Source organism: Nycticebus coucang, chromosome 7 (genome assembly GCF_027406575.1).
Source record: "Nycticebus coucang isolate mNycCou1 chromosome 7, mNycCou1.pri, whole genome shotgun sequence".
In the NCBI taxonomy this organism is placed as follows: domain Eukaryota; kingdom Metazoa; phylum Chordata; class Mammalia; order Primates; family Lorisidae; genus Nycticebus; species Nycticebus coucang.
In genome coordinates this window covers 72710276-72735531 of record NC_069786.1, presented here as the reverse complement: position 1 = coordinate 72735531, position 25256 = coordinate 72710276, and the positions used below count along the sequence as shown (strand labels likewise).

The 25256-nt window shown below is 35.6% G+C and overlaps 1 protein-coding gene across 1 annotated transcript in view; it reads right to left on the bottom strand.

The window, feature by feature from the left end:
* Positions 1-25256, bottom strand: part of MTX2 (metaxin 2) — a 77894-nt gene that overhangs the window by 40601 nt on the left and 12037 nt on the right. Inside the window, exons 2-3 of the mRNA XM_053597541.1 lie at positions 9090-9137; positions 8061-8107 (exon numbers count right to left, since the gene is read on the bottom strand). Of these exons, the coding sequence (XP_053453516.1) occupies positions 8061-8107; positions 9090-9137 (95 nt within the window). The remainder of the gene's footprint in view (positions 1-8060; positions 8108-9089; positions 9138-25256) is intronic.

Below are 25256 nucleotides of genomic sequence, written 5' to 3'. Positions count from 1 at the left end.
AAGGGATGGTCATCTATACTCCAGGCAAATGGAAAGCAGAAAAAAGCAGGTGCTGAAATCCTATTCGCACATGCAACAGGCTTTAAACCAACCAAAATAAGGAAGGATAAGGACGGACACTTCATATTTGTTTAAAGTAATAATGAGATTTCAATTATTAATATTTATGCACCCAACCAGAATGCACCTCGATTTTATAAGAGAAACTCTAACAGACATGAGCTACTTGATTTCCTCCAGTTCCATAGTAGTTGGAGATTTTACTACCCCTTTAGCAGTGGTGGATAGAGCCTCCAAAAAGAAGCTAAGCAAAGAAATTTTAGATTTAAACTTAAACATTCAACATCAGGACTTAGCAGACAGCTACAGAACATTTCATCCAAACATAACTGAATACACAGTCTTCTCATCAGCCCATGGAACATACTCCAAAATCGACCAAATCCTAGGCCACAAATCTAACCTCAGCAAATTTTAAAAAATAGAAATTATTCCTTGCACCTTCTCAGACCATCATGGAATAAAAGTTGAACTCAATAACAACAGGAATCTGCATACCCATACAAAAACATGGAAGCTAAACAACCTTATGCTGAAGGACAGATGGGTTACATACAAGACTAAGAAGGAAATCACCAAATTTTTGGAACAAAACAACAATCAAGACACAAATTACCAGAACGTCCGGGATACTGCAAAGGCAGTCCTAAGAGGGAAATTTATAGCACTGCAAGCCTTCCTCAAGAAAACGGAAAGAGAGGAAGTTAATAACTTAATGAGACGTCTCAAGCAACTAAAGAAGGAAGAACATTCCAACCCCAAACCCAGCAGAAGAAAAGAAATAACCAAAATCAGAGCAGAATTAAATGAAATTGAAAACAAAAGAATTATACAACAGATCAATAAATCCAAAAGTTGGTTTTTTGAAAAGATCAATAAAATAGATAAAGCTTTGGCCAATCAAACCAGGAAAAAAAGAGTAAAATCTCTAATTTCATCAATCAGAAATGGTAACGATGAAATAACAGACCCCTCCAAAATTCAAAAAATCCTTAACAAATACTACAAGAAACTCTTCACTCAGAAATATGGAAATCTAAAAGAAATCGACCAATACCTGGAAGTACACCACCTACCAAGACGTAGCCAGAATGAAGTGGAAATGTTGAACAGGCCTATATCAAGTTCTGAAATAGCATCAACTATACAAAATCTCCCTAAAAAGAAAAGCCCAGGACCAGATGGCTTTACGTCAGAATTCTACCAAACCTTTAAAGAAGAACTAGTACCTATACTACTAAACCTTTTCCAAAATATAGAAAAAGAAGGAATATTACCCAACACATTCTACACATCACCTTGATCCCCAAACCAGGGAAAGACCCAACAAGAAAAGAAAATTATAGACCAATATCACTAATGAATATTGATGCTAAAAAACTCAATAAGATCCTAACAAACAGAATCCAACAACACATCAAAAAAATTATACACCATGACCAAGAGGGATTTATCCCAGGATCTCAAGGCTGGTTCAATATACATAAATCTATAAATGTAATTCAGCACATAAACTAAAAAATAAGGACCATATGATCCTTTCAATTGATGCAGAAAAAGCTTTTGATAATATCCAGCATCCCTTCATGATCAGAACAATTAAAATAACTGGAATAGAAGGGACATTTCTTAAACTAATAGAGGCCATCTATCGCAAACCCACAGCCAATATCGTATTGAATGGAGTTAAATTGAAATCATTTCCACTTAGATCAGGAACCAGGCAAGGTTGCCCATTGTCTCCATTGCTCTTTAACTTTGTAATGGAAGTTTTAGCCATTGCAATTAGAGAAGAAAAGGCGATCAAGGGTATCCACATAGGGTCAGAAGAGATCAAACTTTCACTCTTCGCAGATGATATGATCGTATATCTGGAAAACACTAGGGACTCTACTACAAAACTTCTAGAAGTGATCAAGGAATACAGCAATGTCTCAGGCTACAAAATCAACACCCATAAATCTGTAGCCTCTATATGTACCAACAACAACCAAGTGGAAAAAACCATCAAGGACTCTATTCCTTTCACGGTAGTGCCAAAGAAGATGAAATATTTGGGAGTATACCTAACAAAGGACGTGAAAGATCTCTACAAAGAGAACTATGAAACTTTAAGAAAAGAAATAGCTGCAGATGTTAACAAATGGAAAAACATACCATGCTCATGGCTGGGAAGAATCAACATTGTTAAAATGTCTATACTACCCAAAGCAATATCTAATTTTAATGCAATTCCTATTAAAGCTCCATTGTCATATTTTAAAGATCTTGATAAAATAATACTTCGTTTTATATGGAATCAGAAAAAACCTCGAATAGCCAAACCATTACTCAGAAATAAAAACACAGCAGGAGGAATCACACTACCAGACCTGAGACTGTACTATAAATCGATAGTGATCAAAACAGCATGGTATTGGCACAAAAACAGAGAAGTAGATGTCTGGAACAGAATAGAGAACCAAGAGATGAATCCAGCTACTTACTGTTATTTGATCTTTGACAAGCCAATTAAAAACATTCAGTGGGGAAAAGATTCCCTATTTAACAAATGGTGCTGGGTGAACTGGCTGGCAACCTGTAGAAGATTGAAACTCGACCCACACCTTTCACCATTAACTAAGATAGACTCTCACTGGATAAAAGATTTAAACTTAAGACATGAAACTATAAAAATACTTGAAGAAAGTTCAGGAAAAACTCGTGAAGGAATCGGCCTGGGTGAATATTTTATGAGGAGGACTCCCCAGGCAATTGAAACAGTATCAAAAATACACTACTGGGACCTGATCACATTAAAAAGCTTCTGCACAGCCAAGAACATAGTAAGTAAAGCAAGCAGACAGGCCTCAGAATGGGAGAAAATATTTGCAGGTTATACCTCCGATAAAGGTCTAATAACCAGAATCCACAGAGAACTCAAACGTATTAGCAAGAAAAGAACACGTGATCTCATCTCAGGGTGGGCAAGGGACTTGAAGAGAAACTTCTCTGAAGAAGACAGAAGCACGATCAACAAACACATGAAAAAAAGCTCATCATCCTTAATCATCAGAGAAATGCAAATCACAACTACTTTGAGATATCACCTAACCCCAGTAAGAACAGCCCACATAACAAAATCCCCAAACCAGAGATGTTGGCGTGGATGCAGAGAAAAGGGCACACTTCTACACTGCTGGTGGGAATGCACACTAATACGTTCCTTCTGGAAGGATGTTTGGAGAATACTTAGAGACCTAAAAATAGACCTGCCATTCGATCCTATAATTCCTTTACTAGATTTATGCCCAGAAGACCAAAAATCACAATATAACAAAGAAATCTGTACCAGAATGTTTATTGCAGCCCAATTCATAATTGCTAAGTCATGGAAGAAGCCGAAGTGCCCATCAACCCACGAATGGACTAGCAAATTGTGGTACATGTATACCATGGAATATTATGCAGCCTTAAAGAAAGATGGAGACTTTACCTCTTTCATGTTTACATGGATGGAGCTGGAACATATTCTTCTTAGCAAAGTATCTCAGGAATGGAAGAAAAAGTATCCAATGTATTCAGCCCTACTATGAAGCTAAATTATAGCTTTCACATGAAGGCTATAACCCAACTATAGCACAAGACTATGAGGAAAGGGCCAAGGAAGGGGAAAGGGTGGGGAGCTTAGAGAGGAGGAAGGTTAATGGGTGGGGCCACACCTACGGTGCATCTTAGAATGGGTACAGGCAAAACTTACTAAAGGCAGAATACAAATGTCTCCATACAATAACTAAGAAAATGCCATGAAGGCTACGTTGAACAGTTTGATGAGAATATTTCAGATTGTATATGAAACCAGCACATTGTACCCCTTGATTGCACTAATGTATACAGCTATGATTTAACAATAAAAAATAAATAAAATAAAAATAATTAATTAAAAAATTTTTTTTGCAGAAAACTTGGGAGAGTTCTTAAATATTTTTTTAATATTGTATTTCTAAACTTACACTAATACAATAGCCACCATCTACATGTGACTACTGAGCATATAAAATGTGGCTAGTATAAATTGAAATGAACTGTTAAGTGTAAAATACACATCTGTTTCTGACTTTAATATGAAAAAAATATAAAATATCACATTAAGCTGGATGTGATGGCTCACACCTATGATCAAAGCACTTTGAGAGGCTGAAGCAAGAGGATACCTAAAGGCTTGAGGTCAGGAGTTCAAGGCCAGCCTTAGACCCCATGTCTACAAAAGAATTAAAAAACCAGGTTGTAATCCTTGTAATCCCAGCTACTGGGGAGGCAGGAGGAGCGCTTCAGCACAAGCGTTTGAGGTTGCAGTGAGCCTTGATGATGCCACTGCACTCTAGACCAGAGAACATACTGAAACATTGTCTCAAAAACAAACAAGAACAAATTTTAAAAATTCACATAACTTTTATATGATTTAACATTAAATGATAATATATGGATATACTGAGTTAAATAAAATTAATTTTGGATATACTGGGTTAAACTAAAATTAGTTTTGTTTTTTTTTTTACTTTTTTTTAAATGAAACTACTAGAAAATTTTAAATTACATACACGGCCAACATTGGGTATATATTAGACAGTCGGTTTAGGGGCAGGAGCAGAGTGATTTTCTACAGAATAATTTTCTGTTACTTTTTCCAATCAATATAAGCTTAAGTCTGTCAAAGTAGAAGTATAGCATGGAAGATTCTCATTCTCATTCTGTGTGTGTGAGTATGTGTGTGTGCACATGTGTGCATCTATAATATTGAACATACACACACAGAGTTCATGGGACCAGAGAAACAAGCTACACTAATACTTCACTATACTTCACACACAGGATCATTTTATGACCAAGCAAACACTTCAAGTAATAGTAATACTCTATGGATGAGAGAAGGAAAGCAAATGTAAGAGGAAATAACAGGCATAAGAAAAAAACTGATTTTCTTTTAAACTGAAATTATAAAGGTTCCTTTACTCAGAAAAGCTCTAACCACTTAAGTTTCAGGATTATAATAAATACCAAGTCTATGTGCTGAGTAAAATTTAAATTTCCTGATGGCTTAACTGGGAGACGATTAACATATCTGATGCTTAATATCTGGCATCTTGAAGAAAATATCCAGTTTATAGATGCCTGTCATATTGTTTTGATCAATTTTATACATCAAACGTGAGACCTTTAACTGATTCTTCTAAATGGATGCCGGTCCACTATATAAGAGAAAATTACTCCATAAAGTTTACATCAGATATCTGGAAAAGTCACATTTATAGTCATGGCTACTATCAGCTGTCAAGCCAAAGAATATTGAAGAAAACCAAGAATTTTTAATATATGCTGGTTAATTTATCATCTAAGTGACATATGTAGGATGAAAAAATTGAAATGGTTAAGTAAAGTTCTACATGTTAAAAGCTCCTTTTTATTTTTAATTGCAACTATGACTTTAGAGTAAGAAAGCAAGTTAATAGAAATCATAATAATAGAATTGATAGAGTATACAATAAGATTTCTTTTTTTTCCCTTCCCCAGATTATTTAAAAAAATTTTTTTTTGTTGTTGTTGTTGTTTTTTTTTGGGGGGGTGAGGTTGAGACAGGGTCTCACTCTATAGTCTGGGTAGAATACCATGGCCGCAGCCTAGCTCACAGCAACCTCAAACTCCTGGGCTTAAGCGGATGATCCTCCTGCCTCAGCCTCTTGAATAGCTGGGCCTACAATAGGCATGTGCTACCGCACCTGGCTAATTTTTCTATTTTTAGTAGAGGTAGAATCTTGCTTTGTTCAGGCTGGTCTTGAACTCCTGAGCTCCACGGGTTCTCCCACCTTGACCTCCTAGAGTCATAGGATTACAGGTGTGAGCCACACATTGGGCCCTAAATGTTTTTGTTTTTTTTTAATGGTAACATATTGATACCTTAGTTTGTCCTGGAAACTGGATTAAACCATCTCAGAGTTTCTCAACCTAGAAATAGAATATTTGGGGCTGAATAACACTTTATAGTGGAGGGACTGACCTGTGCATTATAGGATTTTTAGCAGTATCTGTGGTGTCTACCCAGTGGATCCCAACAGTTTTGATAAGCAAAATTTCTAATACTATAAAATGTCCCTCCCCGGTTGAGAACCACTGGTCTATTCTTACTCGAAATACATTTCTATTCAGTAAAAATTACTTCAGTACTTCTTGAAGTACCATTATTTAGTGTTAGGGAATCTTCCTAGGGTATGCCCAGATAGTATTAGCAGCGAGATCAGTAAATCTAGTCATATGCAGAATAGCCTGGGTATGTTTTTATGTTAGTGTGTACAATGGAATGTTTTCTATTCTATAGCTCTTGACAGACCCTGAAGAGTTATCAACAAAATAGCAATTAAAAATGGGTTAAGTGCTTCAACTAAAATATTCACTATGCCTTGAAGTTGTCTTTATAGTCTTTCCAAAGATATAAAGATGGAAAATACTATTTTATACACAGTAAATAATTTACCTGTGCTGTCAGTTATTAGGCAAGATTACTTTCATCACACATATAAACCATTCATACAACAAACATTTTCCAGTTACATTCTATATGCTAATGTTACTAATACAATGTTATTAGTATTTGAAAACTAAATTTAAATTCTACCTCCCTCACAAAAAAAAAAAAACATTTAAAAGTGGTTTAACAAATAGCAATATAACCTTCCTATTAATTGACCAAAAATTTTTACTTATCAAGTTTTTAAGAACATTTACCAGTTACATTCTATATGCTAATGTTACTAATACAATGTTATTAGTATAAGAACTAGTTATAATAATAGTATCTAAAGTCAAAGTAAAGATAAATAAATAATGTATATTCTTGGTAAAAAATATTAAATAAATCTAAAAGTAAGAAACTTAAAGGACTTAGATACTCATACTAATAAATATTGTTCAAACACATTTACTCCCATGTTATTTTTCCTTCCTCGCCTTAAATAAAACAAAGATATGCTGAATAACATACTATCATACTGTGATACTGAATGACAATATCAGACACTATTATTAAGCCCTGAGGACATAAAGTTGAATAAAAAGTATAAAAGATGACCTAAAAGTAAGTGCTTGGCCTTATGCCTAGAATACAACAAAATCTCAATAAACATTTATGTTCCTTTCCTAGCCTTTCATTCTGTCCTCAAGAAGCTCACAGTCTCACCTCCAATAAATGCTACATATCTTATATTGCACTTTTGAGTTACTTTTTTGGGCGATACACAACTAAACCTTTGTAATTCAAACTATATAAGCTAACCAAGTAAACAACAGCTAAATATGTAGAATGTTTGAATAACTATAATTCCATATCCTACATAAATGTATCTTTTTCCAAGCAAACTATCTCCAAGTATCCTATTCTTCCTAGAGTTTATGGGGACACTAATCTTGTTTGGATTACACATTGTGATATACAAGTTGAAGAGCTATTGCATTCCACAAATGGTTTGGGGGATAATAAGTGCTTGTGTAATCAATAAATAATTTAAGGAGTGGCTAGAGAAGAACTTATCTGCTTCAAGATTACTAAGTGGATTGATGCTAGAATGAGTACAATGAGCAAAATGATGCATAAAAATGTTATATAAATCATCACAAAGAAATAAGAAAATACTTGAGTCCACAAATGAACATATCACACCAAACATTCACTACCACCATATCTAGCCAAAAACAAAACTGCTAAAACATAGACTGCACCTAGCACATAAAAAATTATCATTTTAAAAAATGATTATTATGTTTACAGTATATACTGATAAATAACTGAATGATATTGCATCATAAAATTACACTTCAGAGAGAAGCAATGTTATATTAATAATGGTAAATCACATGGAAAAAAATCTAAACACATAGTATAAGACTTTCTAGAGGGGGAAAAAACTGCAACTCAAAACAATGCAAATCATCTAGTGGTGGAAAAAATATTACATTATTTACATAGTTACCTGCACAGCAAGAGAAGCAGCATTGTCAGAAAGCAAAATTTGTTCCCCTATAGAAATACAAGGAAAGGTCGGAGTCATAAGTGTAACTGTTCAGCAAGTAAAATATAATATTGTTATTTAAAAAATTATTTCTTTTTGTAAAAAGGAAAGGTATAGCCTATCACTAAAGTATAAATTCTGTATCAATGCTTTTGGGTAATCAGAATTTTGGTTAGTCATTGTGTGTAAATAATAATAAGATAGGAATATTTCCTCAAAAACTACTTAATCATTTATTGCATTTTATGAGCCATATGTAATTAAAATTACTCATTTAAAATCAAATTCATTTTTCAAGTTTTCAAGAAATATCCCTCTTCTTTTCATTAAAATTAAGTAAAATAGTACGTGCTCAAACCTCTGTAGTTAAAAGTGAAAGAATTCACAATCATATAAAACCAGCTTGTAGTTAATATTGCACAGTGTGTCTAGGTCTGTCACACAAAAGAAAGATGACAAGTTTTCTGCAATAAAAATTCCGTGCTTAGAAGACTAGGGCTGCTGCCTATTAGTCTTCATTACTTTGCAGTCTTCTGACAACTGTAGCAGGCTGCTGAGCCCCAAATGGGGTCCATAATGTGATCTGATGATATATGAAGAGCTGCTAAAGGGAGCCTGAACCATCCTAGCCTATACATTTTAACAGTTCCTTTTTACTGAGAGCCCCCTTTACCAGAGGACTTCAAAAATCTGCTGTCTCAGCTATTGGAGCAGTAATTCTGCCAACTGCTCCTGCAACCACATCATTTTACACAGCCTACAGCAGCCAATATAATGAGTCAATAATAAACTAAGGACCTTATAGGCCATGAATAGTGTGGGTTTACACTGGCAGATGCAAGTTTAGGTAAAACCTCCTAGACAAATTAGACAAGGGAATCCCTTCTTTAGGTTTAAAGTTCTCTTTGCAGTAAATTATGTTTTTGAGGGATTATTTGGCAATAAATGTATTTTGATACAAAGCCATTTTAATTGTAAACAAGAACCTACCTTTCAGTTGCTGATACAATGTAGCATTTTCAGGCCAAGGTTCTGTAGCTTCAGAAACAAGACATGATAATTAGGCACACAAGGTAAAACATATCAATAACCAACCAAATTAATAAGGAAGTACACTTGCCTAGAGCATTTAAAGTCAATTGCTAAGGTTACCTTAAATATAGCAACTAATCACACCATTTTAGATTCTATGGTAAGCTGTGTAAACAGGTTAAGATAACTTGTTTAAAATACATGTTTGGTTTATTGTTTGGGAATAGTTTGTCTTTTTATATTTTTTATATTGTTTATAGAGAGAAAATAGATATCTTGCCCAGTCAAAAATGAGAACTTAAAAGTAGTCTATATGTTACAATTCCCTTTAGCGTCCTTCAAACACAGACATGTCCAAATATTATTTGTACTTATAAAAAGATACTACTGTTTGAGTCATACAAAAAAAGATAGTGAAACAGTATTTATATTTTACCATAAACTTTTAAAAAAGTAAAACTTCTAACATATTATATGAAATAATCAAATATATTTGCATCAGGCTATCCACCTTCCTTATAGACTGGTAGTATTTAAAAATACAGAGGAATACTATTGTATTCTAGAACATTTCATTGCCTTGACCCCCCCTCTCCCACCACACACACACACACACACACACACACACACAAATAATTAAAGCAAAGTAGCATGAGGAAGCATTAAGTACCTATTAGGTAAAATAAAGCCAGTAAAGCTAATCTTAGGCCTGAAGTGAAACTTGACCTTGACCCTTAATCTCTCATCTAGAGAAAACTCTAGCTACAAAGAGAGTATCAGTAACCTATCAGTGCTTGGGGAAAGCACTAGACTTGAATTTTCTCAAATCAATTGCACTTAAGAAGCAATGCCTCCACTAACCTAATATACAAGATAACAGGATCTCATTTGTGGGATTCTTCTTTGTAAAAGACACAAAACGTCAGAATCACCAATTCTAATACATAGTATAGTTAACTATACTTACCATCAGCAAGAAAGTAAATTAGCTGTAAGAGACTTGATAGTAATTGATATTTGTTATTGTGTTTAGACTACTATAATCTCTGTGACATGGCAACAAATAATTTTTAATATATAATTCTGGCTATTTTTAAAAATAAATTTATACAAGTGAAATATTTTTTCTTAAGACTGAGCATTTAAAATGCACTAAAACAGTGCCTGGGCTGGTGAAGATAAATTCCTTAATTTGCTTTTGCTTTAGAATAAAAACAAAAACACTGTAGTATTATAAATTACAAGTGTTCCTTTTGGTTTGGTCTAGTTTTAGCTACACAAAATTATACTTAGAGATAATACCAAGAAATCATCAAGTAAATAAAGAACCACACATAGTTTTGCATGTTGTTACCTACAATATTACATGTATTAGTAAAGGCTACTGAATTTCAATGCACATACAAAAATAAAATAAAATGTTTTACTGTAAACTTTTTAAGAAGTAAAATTTCAATAAGAAAAAATTAACCTGCATAATAGTTTTTAAAATAAAAGTCAGAGAAACAAAAACAAGCTAACATAAGCAAATTAGGATAAATTGTATGGTCAGCACACCACTGCTCATATCAACACTAGAAACAATACAATGAGGTTCATTTGTTATAAGAGCCTAAATCATCAATGATTCAATTATGTGGATTATATTAATCTTATTAAACCAATGAAGCATAGGAGCAAAATTCACAAGAATTTCAAACAATAAATACTGAAACTAAGTGCCTTAATGGCATAGATATGTCATATGAATCTGGGTGTTCTAGATCGTACCATGTTTTGCATATAGTTAGTGTTCATTAATTGTGTATAAAAAGAAAGAAAAGGGATGTATGATTAAACTTACCATCTCATTCCCTAAACATTCTGGCTAGTCAAAAATTTACTAAATATTAAAGTACAAAATGTTCAGTTATATATTTTAGTAATTTTAACTTTTGGCTAGCTATATTTCATATACATATTAGATATGCATTATAATTCTTTAGATAATGGAATAACATGCACTTAGCATTAAGTATATGCTGAATATAATCTAACCATTCTGATAAATCACAAGCTACTTCACTACTCTGTAATATAACAGAATTCTTACATGAACAGCAATTTATGTGTTCAGCAATTTCAGTTAAAAATTAATTCATCACCCCCATGAATTTTCCAATCTAATCCAACAGACGTATTGAAAGAAAGTAATAGAAATGTTGCAACATATTACTTGACTGAAATAAGACTAAAGAAGTAGCCAAAATCTCCATTATTAAGAACTTAACTCTGGAAACTGGGCCAAAATGGATAAATGTTTTGCTTTACACAAGATATAAACTATGTTTCAACTCAGAAATTACTATTAAAAACAATTCTCAGAAAGTAACTGTATTAAGACATCTAATGTATTCTTCAAAAATAGAACCTATGATTTAAAAAGAGTAGGCAAGTATACGGATATAAATCTATACAGCCATGTTATTTAGCAGCTAGGAAATGCATGGGTCTATAGAAAAAAAACAGTAAGAGTATGCAAGGAAATGACCAGCTGTCTATCTTACCCACAAGCAGCTCAGAGTACACAAATATCACCAATTTAAGTGCATCACCAATGCAACCAAGCTCACATAATTACATTTAAAACATAGCATGGGAAAAAAACAATCACTAGTGTTATTTCATAAGAATGCTAAAAGTAAAAATTTGGCCAGGCTCAATAGCTCACACCTATAAGCTCTCTGGAAAGCCAAGACAGGAGGACTACTTGAGGCCAGGAATTCAAGACTAGCCTAACTAAAAACAAGACATTATCTCTACAAAAAAAAAAACAGAAAAATTAGCCAGATATGGGGGCACGCATGTGTAGTCTCACCTACTCATACTACTTGGGAGGCTGAAGCAGGAGAATCACTTAACCGCAGGAATTTGAGGTTGTGGTGTCAAATGATGTCACTGTACTCTAGCCCAACTAAGAGAACACGATCCTATCTTCCCCCCACCACCCCCCAAAAAATAGAATGCCAAAAGAAGTGAAAATCCTAAACTAGGTGGCATGTCAACAGATCTATAAATCAACCGTGTAGGCTATCATCCTAGGAAATGAGCTCTATTAATTGTCCTCACAAGTAAATCTATGAATCATAAATATTATTATCCACACAAATAATACAAAGCCTATTTCTTGGTTTGAGTATTATTAATTAAAACCTTTTATTGAGATTATCTCACATGAACGACAAAGTCCAAAAAGATACCTTCTTCACCACTCTTCTCTTTCCCAAGGTCAAGCAAGTCAATACACACCCCTTGTCCCTGACCATGTGTAAAAGACAAGGAGACACCATGGCACTCAACCCAGGGCAACAGAGAGAGACTCTTGTCATAAATCAATCAATCAATCAATCAATAAATATTTAAAGCACGAAACTGACAATACACATTTTATAAAATTGTAGTGTTTAAAAAGAAAAATCCTTTTAAAACAATAACAAAATATTTTTATTTCTTCCAAGTTTTTCTTCAGCTCACCTGAAATGTTTTAGAACACAATCTACTCCAATAGTAAACAAAATTTCATGACTCACCTACTTTACCTATTTTCAGTTTCTGTTATCAAAAGCATTCTCCCTAATGTAAATTGCCATTTTAAATAAGCCTTAAGAAAGAACTAGCCAGACGGTGCCTGTGGCTCAAAGGGGTAGAACGCCGGTTCCATATGCCGGAGGTGGCGGATTCAAACCCAGCCCCAGCCAAAAACTGCAAAGAAAAAAAAAAAAAGAAAGGACTAGCCTTAGAATAAATATAGTAGGTAAGATTGAAAGTTTCTAAAGAAGAAGTTGGTAAGAAGTAGAGGTTAAGGTATTATCAGCATATCGTAAGTAAACGTTAAGCTTAAGACACAACAACTATCAGAGCCCTTGGAATAAAGATCAGAATCCTCAACATGGCCTACAAGGATCCACTTGCCCGTTCAAGTTACCTTCTCACCTCTCTATTGCATGCATACACACACACACACACACACACACTTGCCCTTTCAAGTTACCTTCTCACCTCTATTGCATGGATACATACACAAACTCACACACACACACACACACACTTGCCCTTTCAAGTTACCTTCTCACCTCTCTATTGCATACATACACACACTCTCACACACACACACACACTTGCCCTTTCAAGTTACCTTCTCACTTCTCTATTGCATACATACACACACTCTCACACACACACTTGTCCTTTCAAGTTACCTTCTCACCTCTCTACGGCATGCATACATACACACTCACACACACTTGTCCTTTCAAGTTACCTTCTCACCTCTATTGCATGCATACATTCACACACACACATACACACATACACACTTGCCCTTTCAAGTTACCTTCTCACTTCTCTATTGCATGTATACATACACACACTCTCACACACATACACACACACACTTGCCCTTTCAAGTTACCTTCTCACCTCTCTATTGCATGCATACACACACACACACACACTTGCCCTTTCAAGTTACCTTCTCACCTCTCTCTCTCTGTACTCTAGCCACTCTGCCCTTCATCCAGCTTCTGAATGTACCATCCTCCTTGCTCTGACATCACTTGTGCTATTTCCTCTGGCTGGAACAATCTTCTCCTCCCATTGCATTGTCACATCTTTGCTCAAACATCACTTCCATAAGGAGAGGCAGTTTCATGGCCTTTAAAACATGTGCAAGCACATGTGGCAGGCACTTAGAAGGACCCCATGCTTGGTTTAATGTTCTGCTGTCTCAGTCTTGAAAGTCTTAATTTTTGAACAAGGGGCCTCACATTTTTATTTTGTACTGGACCCTATAAATTTTATAGCTGGTCCCAGGGATACTTCACCAACCTCCTCAAATAGTTCAAATAACTCTCTTCACAAGCTCTTATAGCATGTACGTCCCTTTGTACCAGCGATCACAGTCAACATTTTTACATCAATTTCATGCCCAAATTTTGCTTACCACTCCATCTCTAGCAAGTATCACAGAACAGGCAATCAGTAAACGTTTGCTGAATAAAAACCTGTTTTCATTATTACCACTATCAATATTGTTGTTATCAGTGTGTACATTTAGGCCAAGAATGCAGCAGGGAGGATAAGGAAACACACTGCATGGCAAAACATGAAAAATAAACTTTACCCAGATGACTTCACTACTACAACAAACAACACAATTCTAAAAATATTAAACACCTGCCTAAAAATAAGTGGATTTGGACTTTTTTTTTTTTTTGTAGAGACAGAGTCTCATCTGATCGCCCTCGGTAGAGTGCCGTGGCGTCACACAGCTCACAGCAACCTCCAAATCCTTGGGCTTAGGCGATTCTCTTGCCTCAGCCTCCCAAGTAGCTGGGACTACAGGCACCAGCCACAAGGCCCGGCTATTTTTTTGTTGCAGTTTGGCCGGGGCTGGGTTTGAACCCGCCACCCTCGGCATATGGGGCCAGCGCCCTACCCGCTGAGCCACAGGCGCCACCCTGGACTTATTTTTTAATTCTATACTTTCTATTTTAGTATATATTAGCTCAGCAATTAACAATCGTATGATTTCTAAATCTATATGGGCCTGCATGTTTAAATATTTTATTGATAAGGACATAAATTTTTTTTTTTTTTTTGCAGTTTTTGGCCAGGGCTGGATTTGAACCCACCACCTCCGGCATATGGGGCCGGTGCCCTACTCCTTTGAGTCACACGCGCTGCCCAGAACATGAAATTTTTTTAAATGGTGATTCTGGGTCAGAGTCATAGAATGTGGAAAGGAGAATGATGCGATGGCTTGTCAGACAGTTGAGGTCCTTGACTCTGAGGCTTAGGAGTGGTACTACAATACCTGATGATAACTATCAAACAACATATACAAAGAGATTTTCAGTTTTAAGGTTAGTGCATATTTAAGAAATACATAGGTAATTTAGATATTTTCTTCCTGTATCTCAAAGGATTATCTTGCATACTAGAGGGTGCACACATCCCACCCTACATTGGAGAACACTGCTCCAATTAAATATTTCTTGGAAGTTTTAGCATGGAATGCAGCCACTCATGTACTCATGAACAGAGAAGAGTCCTCTCTCCTGGTGAAATCACCTTTTTCTGACTAATGACAAAACTTGGGGAAGAACATACATAAATTAGTGAGGAAGATGGGGATCCTTGCCTACCTACCTACGTGTATCTAACTAACTAGACCTTTATATCCAACCAGACTGCTTCAAATTTCCCCCTATGCTTCATATTTTCTCACCCTCATGACTTTGCTCAAATTGTTCCCCTCAGTCTAACATACTTCTTCACTGTCACATATTCAAATTCCACAACTTTTTTTTTTTTTTTTTGAGACAAGAGTCTCACTATGTCGCCCTTGGTCGAATGCCATGGCATCACAGCTCATAGCAGCCTCCAACTCTTGGGCTTAAGCAATTCTCTTGCCTCAACCTCCCAACTAGCTGGGACTACAGGTGCCCACCACAAAACTCAGCTATTTTTTGTTACAATTGTCGTTGTTTAGCTGGCCAAGGCCGGGTTCGACCCTCCACCCTCGGTGTATGTGGTTGGCACTGTAACCACTGTGCTATGGGCACCGAGCCCCTATAACTTTTTTAAAACCAAGTTTAAATGCTACCTCATCAAGAAGGCTTTTGTAACTAATTAAATCTAATTTGTCCTTTATACTGTCCATAACAGTATCTACTTGTCTTATTGTATATATTATTTTCTGCTCTACTATACTGTTATGTCAATATCTTATCTCTTCCTAGGAGATAAGTTTCTAGAATGTGAAAAATTCCTAGGACTTGAGGTTATTTATTAAAATCTTGGCTTTTCAATTGCTCCAAACTAAAAATAGCTTTTATAATAAATAATATGCCAAAATACGAAATTAGAAGTAATCAAGTTTTAAATTTTTGTTTTTATTATAAGAATTCTAAGTTAAAATTATTAACCTTTAAGAAATTAATTCATGGTAAAACTACTATATCATTTTCCTACCAAAGGAGTAACTTGTTTTAAGATAATCTTAGTGACCTACATTAATTCACTCTTTAAAATTAGAATTACTATTCTAATAGTGCTAACAAAATATGTATTAAATTTTTATTGTTTTTATAGAGAAACATATTCCTATTTTACAGATATAAATAATACCTAGAAATAAAGCAAATGCCAGAGCACTTCATAACTAAATGCATATCTGATTATTGTTATTAAAGTCCAGTTAGCCAGTTGTGGTGACTCACACCTGTAATCCCAGCACTTTGGGGAGTGGGGGGGATTGAGACAAGAAGATCATTTGACAGGAGTTCAAGACCAGCCTGGGCAACATGGCAAGACTGCACCTCTACAAAAAATGAAAAAAGTTGGGCGGCACCTGTGGCTCAAAGGGGTAGGGCGCCAGCCCCATATGCCGGAGGTGGTGGGTTCAACCCCAGCGCTGGCCAAAAAAAAAAAAAAAAATGAAAAAAGTTAACTGGGAGAGGCAGTGTGTGTCTGTAGTCCTAACTATTAGGGAAGCTGAGTAAAAAGGATCATTTGAGCTCAGTAGTTTGGGGTTACAGTAAGCTATGATCACACCACTGCACTCCAGCTCAAGTGACACAGCAAGACCCTGTCTCTTTAAAAAAAAAAAAAAAAAAGTCTAGTTTAGTCCTTTATTTACTTCCCAATTTTTCCCAGGCCCTGATTATTTTACATTTAGTGTCTTCTTTACCAGGAGCAAAAAAAGGCCTACATTTCAGTCTTTAGTGGGTATCGGAGAGTATTTTTTTATCTAAATGAATATTTCTTAAATTTTTTAAAAACTCCTTCTGTTCTTGTGTTTGAGAAGAACAAAGTAAAATTTAAAAGAGGACACATATTCTTGAACTTTTCAAAACCATAAGGTAAAATAAATAATGCATAAATAGTACCAGAAATACACATGATAAACCAATACTCATAACCCCCCAAAACACATATTTGCTTCTCATTCATTTTAATTGTCTTTATGCTACCTGATTGTTAAGCTTTATCAACCAATCCAACAGAACCAAAAATAAAATCAATACTCTTTAGTTTTTTATGGGCTAGCAGTCACTTCACTAACAATCACAAAACTAATCCATTGTGATTGTTAGTGAAATGACTGCTGACTAGCACTCGTTCACATACGTATACTCCTAAGTCTCTTACAGATTTTACATGGTACTTGCAGTATGCTTTTACGCTTTCAGGTTAGGTGATGAGTCTTTCCAGTGTCAGATCACCTATTTATTCTATTCAATGCAGAATATTACACAGTATGAAAGTGCTATGACCTAATAATTAAGTCTAATTCCAGAGTCCGTCTCTTGACAATCTAATATAAAAGAAACAAGAGAAGGGCCATGAAAAAAGGTGCCTTCTATTGTTGCTTTCTTTTTTGTTTTGTTTTTTTCAAGTTCTGCGTTCTTAATGTACAACATGATTCCTCTGGCATATGAATATAGGTGAAGACATAATTTGTAGAATAATAGGCACTAATATTACATGCTGCTTCAGTTGTGTCGTATTTCCAATCCATCAAATTGATTAATGCTATAATAACTGTACACAAACCTATCATTTGTGCATTAATGAAGTCCAACTCAGTTTATCCTTAGGCAACTAAATTCCAAAAGCTCATAGATGTCATCTCTTCAGCCCAGCAAGACTATTTAGACATTGTTATATAAAAGGAGTAAGAAACACGTGTAGTCTATCTCCAAATTTGGATGGCTTCCTGCCAAAGGTGTAAATTGCAAATACTAACATAACCAAATGCTCCAAGAACATTTGGCAGCTCTTAAATACAGACGAGTTACTGCAAGACACAAAGAAGGAAATAAATCTGCTAATTTGTTATAAATATATTGATATATAATTATATTTGTTATAATATACTGATTAGCTCAGTGATAGCAACATAGAAACCACATTCAAATCCCATCAATTTTAGTCAATTATAATATGAAGGTTTCATTTTAAATAGAATTTTAAGATATTCAGTCTTAAAATATGATGATGTGGGACTTTATCAAAACTGAAATTTTAAGGACAATATATTAAAGTCAATAGCAATTCAACCTGTAAAGTATAGTACAAATCAAAGATAACACTACATGCTGGATAATAATAATCATAAAATGATTAAACAGTAATTCCCCTGAGGTAGTATTTCCTAGGGAATATTTAATATCATACAGGACGTGTAAACAGGAATTCCACAAAAGGAGTTTAAGAGGCCAGGTGCAGTGGCTCATGCCTGTAATCCTAGCACTCTGAGAGGCTGGGGCAGGAGGACTTCTTGCGCTCGAGTTCACAACCAGCCTGAGCAAGAAGACAACCCGATGTCTACTAAAAATTCGCTGAATGTTGTGACCGGCACCTGTAGGCCCAGCTACTCAGCGGGCCAAGGCAGGAGAATCACTTGAATCCAGGAGGGTGAAGCTAGGCTGTGAGCTAGGCTGATGCCACAGCACTCTAGCTTGGGTAACAGAGTCAGACTTTGTCTCAAAAAAAAAGTTTAAAACCATTCTCCCATCACCTCAATACTCAAGAGATCAATGTTCAGGTCAGAAAGTGGTTCATGTTGGAGAATGGAGAAGCACAATTCACACGACATTTCTCTAAATCTAAATAAAAAAAACAGGCAGGCAGCACTGTGGTAAGGCTACTTAAAGAATGTGCTAAAATTTGTGACCAGTTTGAGCCAGAGAGAGACCCCCATCTCTCAAACAGCCAGGCATTGTGGTGGGCATCTGTATTCCCAGCTACTTGGGAGGCTGAGGCAAGAGATTCACTTGAGCCCAAGAGTTTGAGGTTGCCTGTGAGCTGTGACACCACGGCACTCTACTGAGGGTGACAAGGTAAGACTCTGTCTCAAAAAAAGAGAGAATATATAACACGCAAGTAGATACAAAGATTAAAGGCTACCTTCGATTAAAATAAGACCCCTGTGGGATAAAGCAAACATTCTAGGGCAAACTAGAGAAGTATAAGACACAAAAGAATTCCCAGACTCTGGAAGAATCTTCCAGAACAAGATTCAGGCCAAAACTATTCTCTTGGCTATAAATTATCAGAAATGCTTAAAGAGAAGAAACTTACTGACTGGCATCAGAGCCCACTGTATAGCCTTTATTGCTTGTTGCACACAGGCTGAGTACACTTTATCTGAAAGGCTTGGAACCATTTTTAAATTTTGATTTGGGGGGAGAAGGGAGGCTTCTGGAATATTTACATCATATACTTACCTGCTCAGCCTCCCTCATCAGAAAATCCAGAATTCAAAATGCTCCAAGAACATTCATTCCCTTTGAATACCATGTCAGCATTCAAAAGGTTTCTGATTTTGTAGCATTTCAGATTTCAAATTCTCAGATTAGGGATACTCAACCTATGGAAATATGTATATTAAACTACACATATTTCTCATTTCAGAAAGTAAATTTAGCCACATTCTACATATTGGTTTTACCATTTACTCAATAAATATTCATTGTATATAATGTGCCATGCACTATTCTAAGCACTAAAGATACGATTAGAAAGAAAATCAAGTAACTTCCCTTAAGGCACTCATATATTAGAGGGACTATGTGGCCCGTTTCTATCTATGTTACCTTTATAATGTCTAAAAGCTCTAACAAATACCAGAGTCTACTTCATTATGACAATAAATATTATTTGGTATACCTATAACAAGGCTTGATTCTGTTTGGGCTACAAGGACTAAGAAAAAAGTTATACACCAAAGTGTATCATCTCCAAAATGCCAAATGAAAGCCATTTACTGAACCACAGAAGTAATTCAAATAATATTCCACAGGTCACTCATCAATATTTCCAACCACCTATATATATTTAGAACTGATAAACAAAAGATTAAAATAACTCAAAGTGAGTCACATGAATGAATAATGCAGCAGAATTACTATCCAGGGTAGTTGGAAGCAGAAGAGTAGAATGTCCCCGCTCCCCATGACCAAAGTTGAAGCCCAAATAAAACTACAGAATAATAAGAATCTATCTCCTTCTGATCAAACAATAACTAGACTTCTATCTAAGCAGATAATGGTGATGGTAACACCAGCAATTAAGATTCTCAAAACTCATACAGCTTCTATCTAGAAAAATGACAATATAACTCAACTTTTTAATGGACAAAGGATATAAACAGACATTTCTCCAAAGGAGATATACAAATGGCCAACAAGCACAAAAAAAGACACTCAACATCATTAGTCATTAGGGAAATGAAATAAAAACCACAATGAGATACCACTTAATACCTACCAGGAAGACCATAATCAAGAAGACAGACAATAACATCTGTTTAAAGAATGTAGAGAAATCAGAATTCTCATAATTGTTGGTGGGACAATGCAAAGTTAGGCAATTTCTCAAAACGTTAAACCCAGAATTACCATTTGATTCAGCAACTCCACTCCCAGGTATTACTCAGGAGAAAAGAAAACACATCAACACAAAGACACATACACAAATGTTCATAACACCATTAGTCACAACAGTCAAACAGAAGCAACTCAAATGTTCATTAATTGTGAATGGACATGCAAAATGTGGTACATCCATACAATGGAATACTATTTGGCAATAAGCAAGAACCAAGTACTGACACATGCTACAACACAGATACTGACACATGCTACGACACGGATACTGACACATGCTACAACATGGATTACTTCTGGCTCTACAGTCAATGAACACACTACCGAAGCTAGCCTTTTCCAGAGCTCACAGATAAACATTCTTGGGTAATAATTACTGGAACTAAAGCAGTTCTCAACGTTTAGTGTTCAAGAATTACCTGAGGAACTTGATAAAGTTGTGTATTTCAAAAACTCAGAGATCTGGAGACTGTCCAGATGAGAGATCAAGAATCACACTTCCAGCAAGCATTCTCAGTAAATCTGATGCACATGGTCTGTGAACACCACAAAAAAGGACTATCCTAGAGACATCAATGGCAGTTGAGGTAAGATTGAGTTCTTTTTATCTTTTTCATTCATTTGGCTCTGAGAAAGTGGTAGTAAGGATGTATATAGATTAATTTTATCCAAAATTATTGAGCATCCTATTCTATTTAAGTATTTGTAGACATGACTTAAAACCATGTTGTAAAATATATCTGAGGAGCATGTTGCAATGTTCAAAAACAAGCCTTTAAGATTAATGAACTCAGGCCAGACTTATTTTGGAACCAAAGTGGTTGCATGATAGTTTTTCCATTAGATGTAATCAATATGAAAATAAAAATAAGTTAGTAATTACGAGGTTTGAACATAGGCCATCCGATCCTATCTACAGGAAACTGGAAATCAATTTTAAAATGTTACTCAAGGTTAAATTTCATAAAACTAAGACACTTCTACAGAATGAACAACAAGGGTCAAGAAAAAATCACAGCATCAACAAGCCAATAATTCAGGCTAAAATAAATACAAACCAAATTAAAAACCTTTCATTCTTTCTTAGTAAATATGTATGTGCCATGTTCTCAAATAGTTATATTTAGACTACCCCATTATAAAAACAATCATCATAGCTGGGTGTAGTGGCACACTCCCATAGTCCCAGGAGGCTGAGGCAGGAGGATCTCTTGAGCCCAGAAGTTTAAGGGCAGCTTAAGCCAACATAGAAGACCCCATCTCGAAAAACAATCTACCATTTTTTACTAACTTCCAATAAAAAGCAGGTCAACTACATATGATTATTATGAACTAATAGATAAGAACCTTGTAGTTAGAACTCAAAATTTGAATTCTTTTTTAAAATGGTAGTCAGAAAATTCACAAAAAAGGAAGCACCAATGCCATTCTGACCTTTTCTCAGAAACATAAATGAACATGAGATCAATGGCAGAACATACAAAAACAGCTGGTCAGAAGCGCAATATCTGGCAAAAAAAAAAAAAAAACAAGAGGTAAGAAAACAGCCCTACACAACTATCAGATGTTAACAATGTCATCTTTCAAGGTGCAATAGTTGAATGGTTCTCTAAATCTAACTTTAGAGGTGGAAACAGATATCTCCAAACTAAGGAGCAGTTCTCCCTAGTACTCTTAACCAAATATAATTCATTATGAATAACATAACCTATTTTATTAAGCATCTAGTATGTGATTTCTATTCTAAGTACTTTACATATACTCACTATCTCTCATCAAGCTAGGTAACCAAAAAACTCTCTATTCTTCCTTTGCTCCTCCCAGCTAGCTGAGAAACAAATGATCCCCTTCAGAGGATCTGACATATTATTACACCTCTTTTGCCAAGATTCTCGAAGAATAAAAAACAAGAAATAAGATGACATACCCTTACCATTACAAAATTCCTTCATGAATATGAGAACACGGTAGAAAATCCTCAAAGATTCCTCCCCAAAAATATTAAAGGTATCATTTAAGTGAACAAACAGGTCATTAAATGTACTAGGAACTATAATAAAAAGACAAAAATGAATACAAAACTGTCATTGCTCTCTAGGATCTAATTTTTCTGAGGAGGTGAGGGAAAAGAAGAGAAGTGAGAAGAGGAGATGGCTGACATACACATAACTATTTACAAATAACTACTTATAATACAGTAAGTGACTACATCAATAGGAAAAAAACATAGGTCTTAAAGTCAGACATATGTAGTGCTTGGGTTTCCCTCTCAATTCTATAACTTTTAGTGATCTCAGCCAACTTGCTCAACTTTTTCATACCTCAATCACCTCACTGTAAAAGAGGAAAACATTAACTCTCTTATAAGGTTGTTACAAGAATAAAATTAGATAAAATTATGTTAAATGCCCTATTAATCAATAAGTTATAACATACACATTAAACCAGAAATGTGTATAAAGCCCTATAGGAATACTTTTGAAGAAACAACTAAATCTTTCCAGGAAATAAAGGAAAGAATTCACAAGATGAAATTCAATTGATCAAAAGAATAATCAGACTGTATGCCAGAAAGAAGGTGAAGGGCAGGGAAAGCACTTTAGATGTTTACTGAAAACATAACACCTTTAATTCAGTTTGAAGAAAGGTAGGTAAAATATTTAGCAAAGGCTTCCAGAACTAGCTGTCTCTGTGCAGATTTCTGTCATAGGATATACCTTTATATTGAAATTACCTATTTCAATGGATATATTCAGCATAAGATTTTAAGTTCCACAAAAGAACTATATTACTCGTTTTTGTAACCCCAGCATGGCAGAGCACCTAGCACAAATCAGAAGGTACTCAACAAATACATATATTCTTCAGAAAATACAAGCAGGGTTGGGCATGGTGGCTCACGCCTGTAATCCCAATACCCTGGGAGGCTGAGGCAGGTAGATTGCTTGAGTTCAGGAGTTTAAGATCAGCATGAGCAAAAGTGAGACGCCATTTCTAGAAAAGCTGGGCAGCACCTGTGGCTCAGTGAGTAGGGCGCCGGCCCCATATACCGAGGGTGGTGGGTTCCAACCCAGCTCCGGCCAAACTGCAACAAAAAAATAGCCGGGCGTTGTGGCAGGCACCTGTAATCCCAGCTACTCGGGAGGCTGAGGCAAGAGGATCGCCTAAGCCCAAGAACTAGAAGTTGCTGTGACACCATGGTACTCTACCAAGGGTGACAAAGTGAGACTCTGTCTTCCAAAAAAATAATAATAATAATAATTAAAATAATAAAAAAAAAAAAATTTAAAAAAAGAGAAAAACTAGCCAGGCATCATAGCAAGTGCCTGTAGTCCCAAGTACTCAGGAGGCTGAGGCAGTAGGATCTCTTGCAGCCTAGAGCTTGAGGTAGCTGTTAGCTATGATACCATGGCACTCTACCCAGGGTGACAGAGTGAGATAATTAATTGTAAAATACAATATCACCATTCCACACCACTCTACCCACCCCACCTCCTATCCACTCCCATGCTGTTTTAGAACCTCTATTCAGTCATAAATTGGCCTACTCAGTAGCCAGTTGTAATTAAAACAAGTTAGCAAAGCCCTCTGTACCAGTAATATTACTATCTTGGGAACTGTGGCAGTTCACATTTCTCAAAGATAGCCACAATACCTCCTCCTGTCTCACAAACTCTTCTAGAACCATACTTCTTCATCAAGACATGAAATCTAATCTAATTCCCTTGAATCCAGCAGGCTTACAAATCTGTTGTGACCAATAGAACATGATGGAAGCGATGTTGCATGATTTCCAAGGCTAGGTCACAAAAGGTCTGACCTTCTTTCTACCTTGTCAGTTTGGACACTTACTTTTGGAGAACTGAGTCACCATGCAAAAAAAGTCTGACTACCTTCAAGCTAGCAGACTCTGAGAAAACCAAGTCACATGAGAAGCCAAATGTAAGCATTCCAAAGGACAACCCTAGCTGAGGTCTTTGCCAGAATCAATTGTCCGACATGTATGTAAGATGCTTCCAGATGTTTCCAGCCCTTAACTGCTGGATTACTGTCAGTCTTTGAGCCTTAGCAGCTGAAGACCCCAGACATGGTGAGACAGAGACAAACTCTCGTATGCCCTGTCTGAATTCCTGACCCAGAGGACCTAGGAACATGATAAAATGGCTGTTAAACACTCCTAAATATGGGGTGGTTAGTTCCACTGCAACTGCAACTAAATCCAGAGTTGTAAAACTTACTATTTATTATATATTTATCATTAAAGATAAAATTAAATGTTGATTCATCTGATACTTCATAGAACTTCCTATTCATTCAAATCAGTTATCAAACTGACTCCTGACCATATTATATTCACAAATTCTACTTTACTGCTTTAGAAATAGCTATTGCAATTACCATTTTCTCTCTAGTCAGTTTCATTTCATTAACCCATTATCCTGAAATTTTATCTTCCTGATATCTTACTCTATCTTCAACTTGCTTACCAATATCACCATAACTCCCCAGCCTCTTGTCCCCAGAATTTGGTACTCTGTTGACAATGATGGCTTACATTCATCACTAAAAACTAATCTGTATGGGAAAGTCTAGCAGTGTGATCTAGAGTAAATAGACAACCCACAAAATGGAAAAACATATTTGCACGCCATACATCTGATACAGGACTAATAACTAGAATCTACAAAGA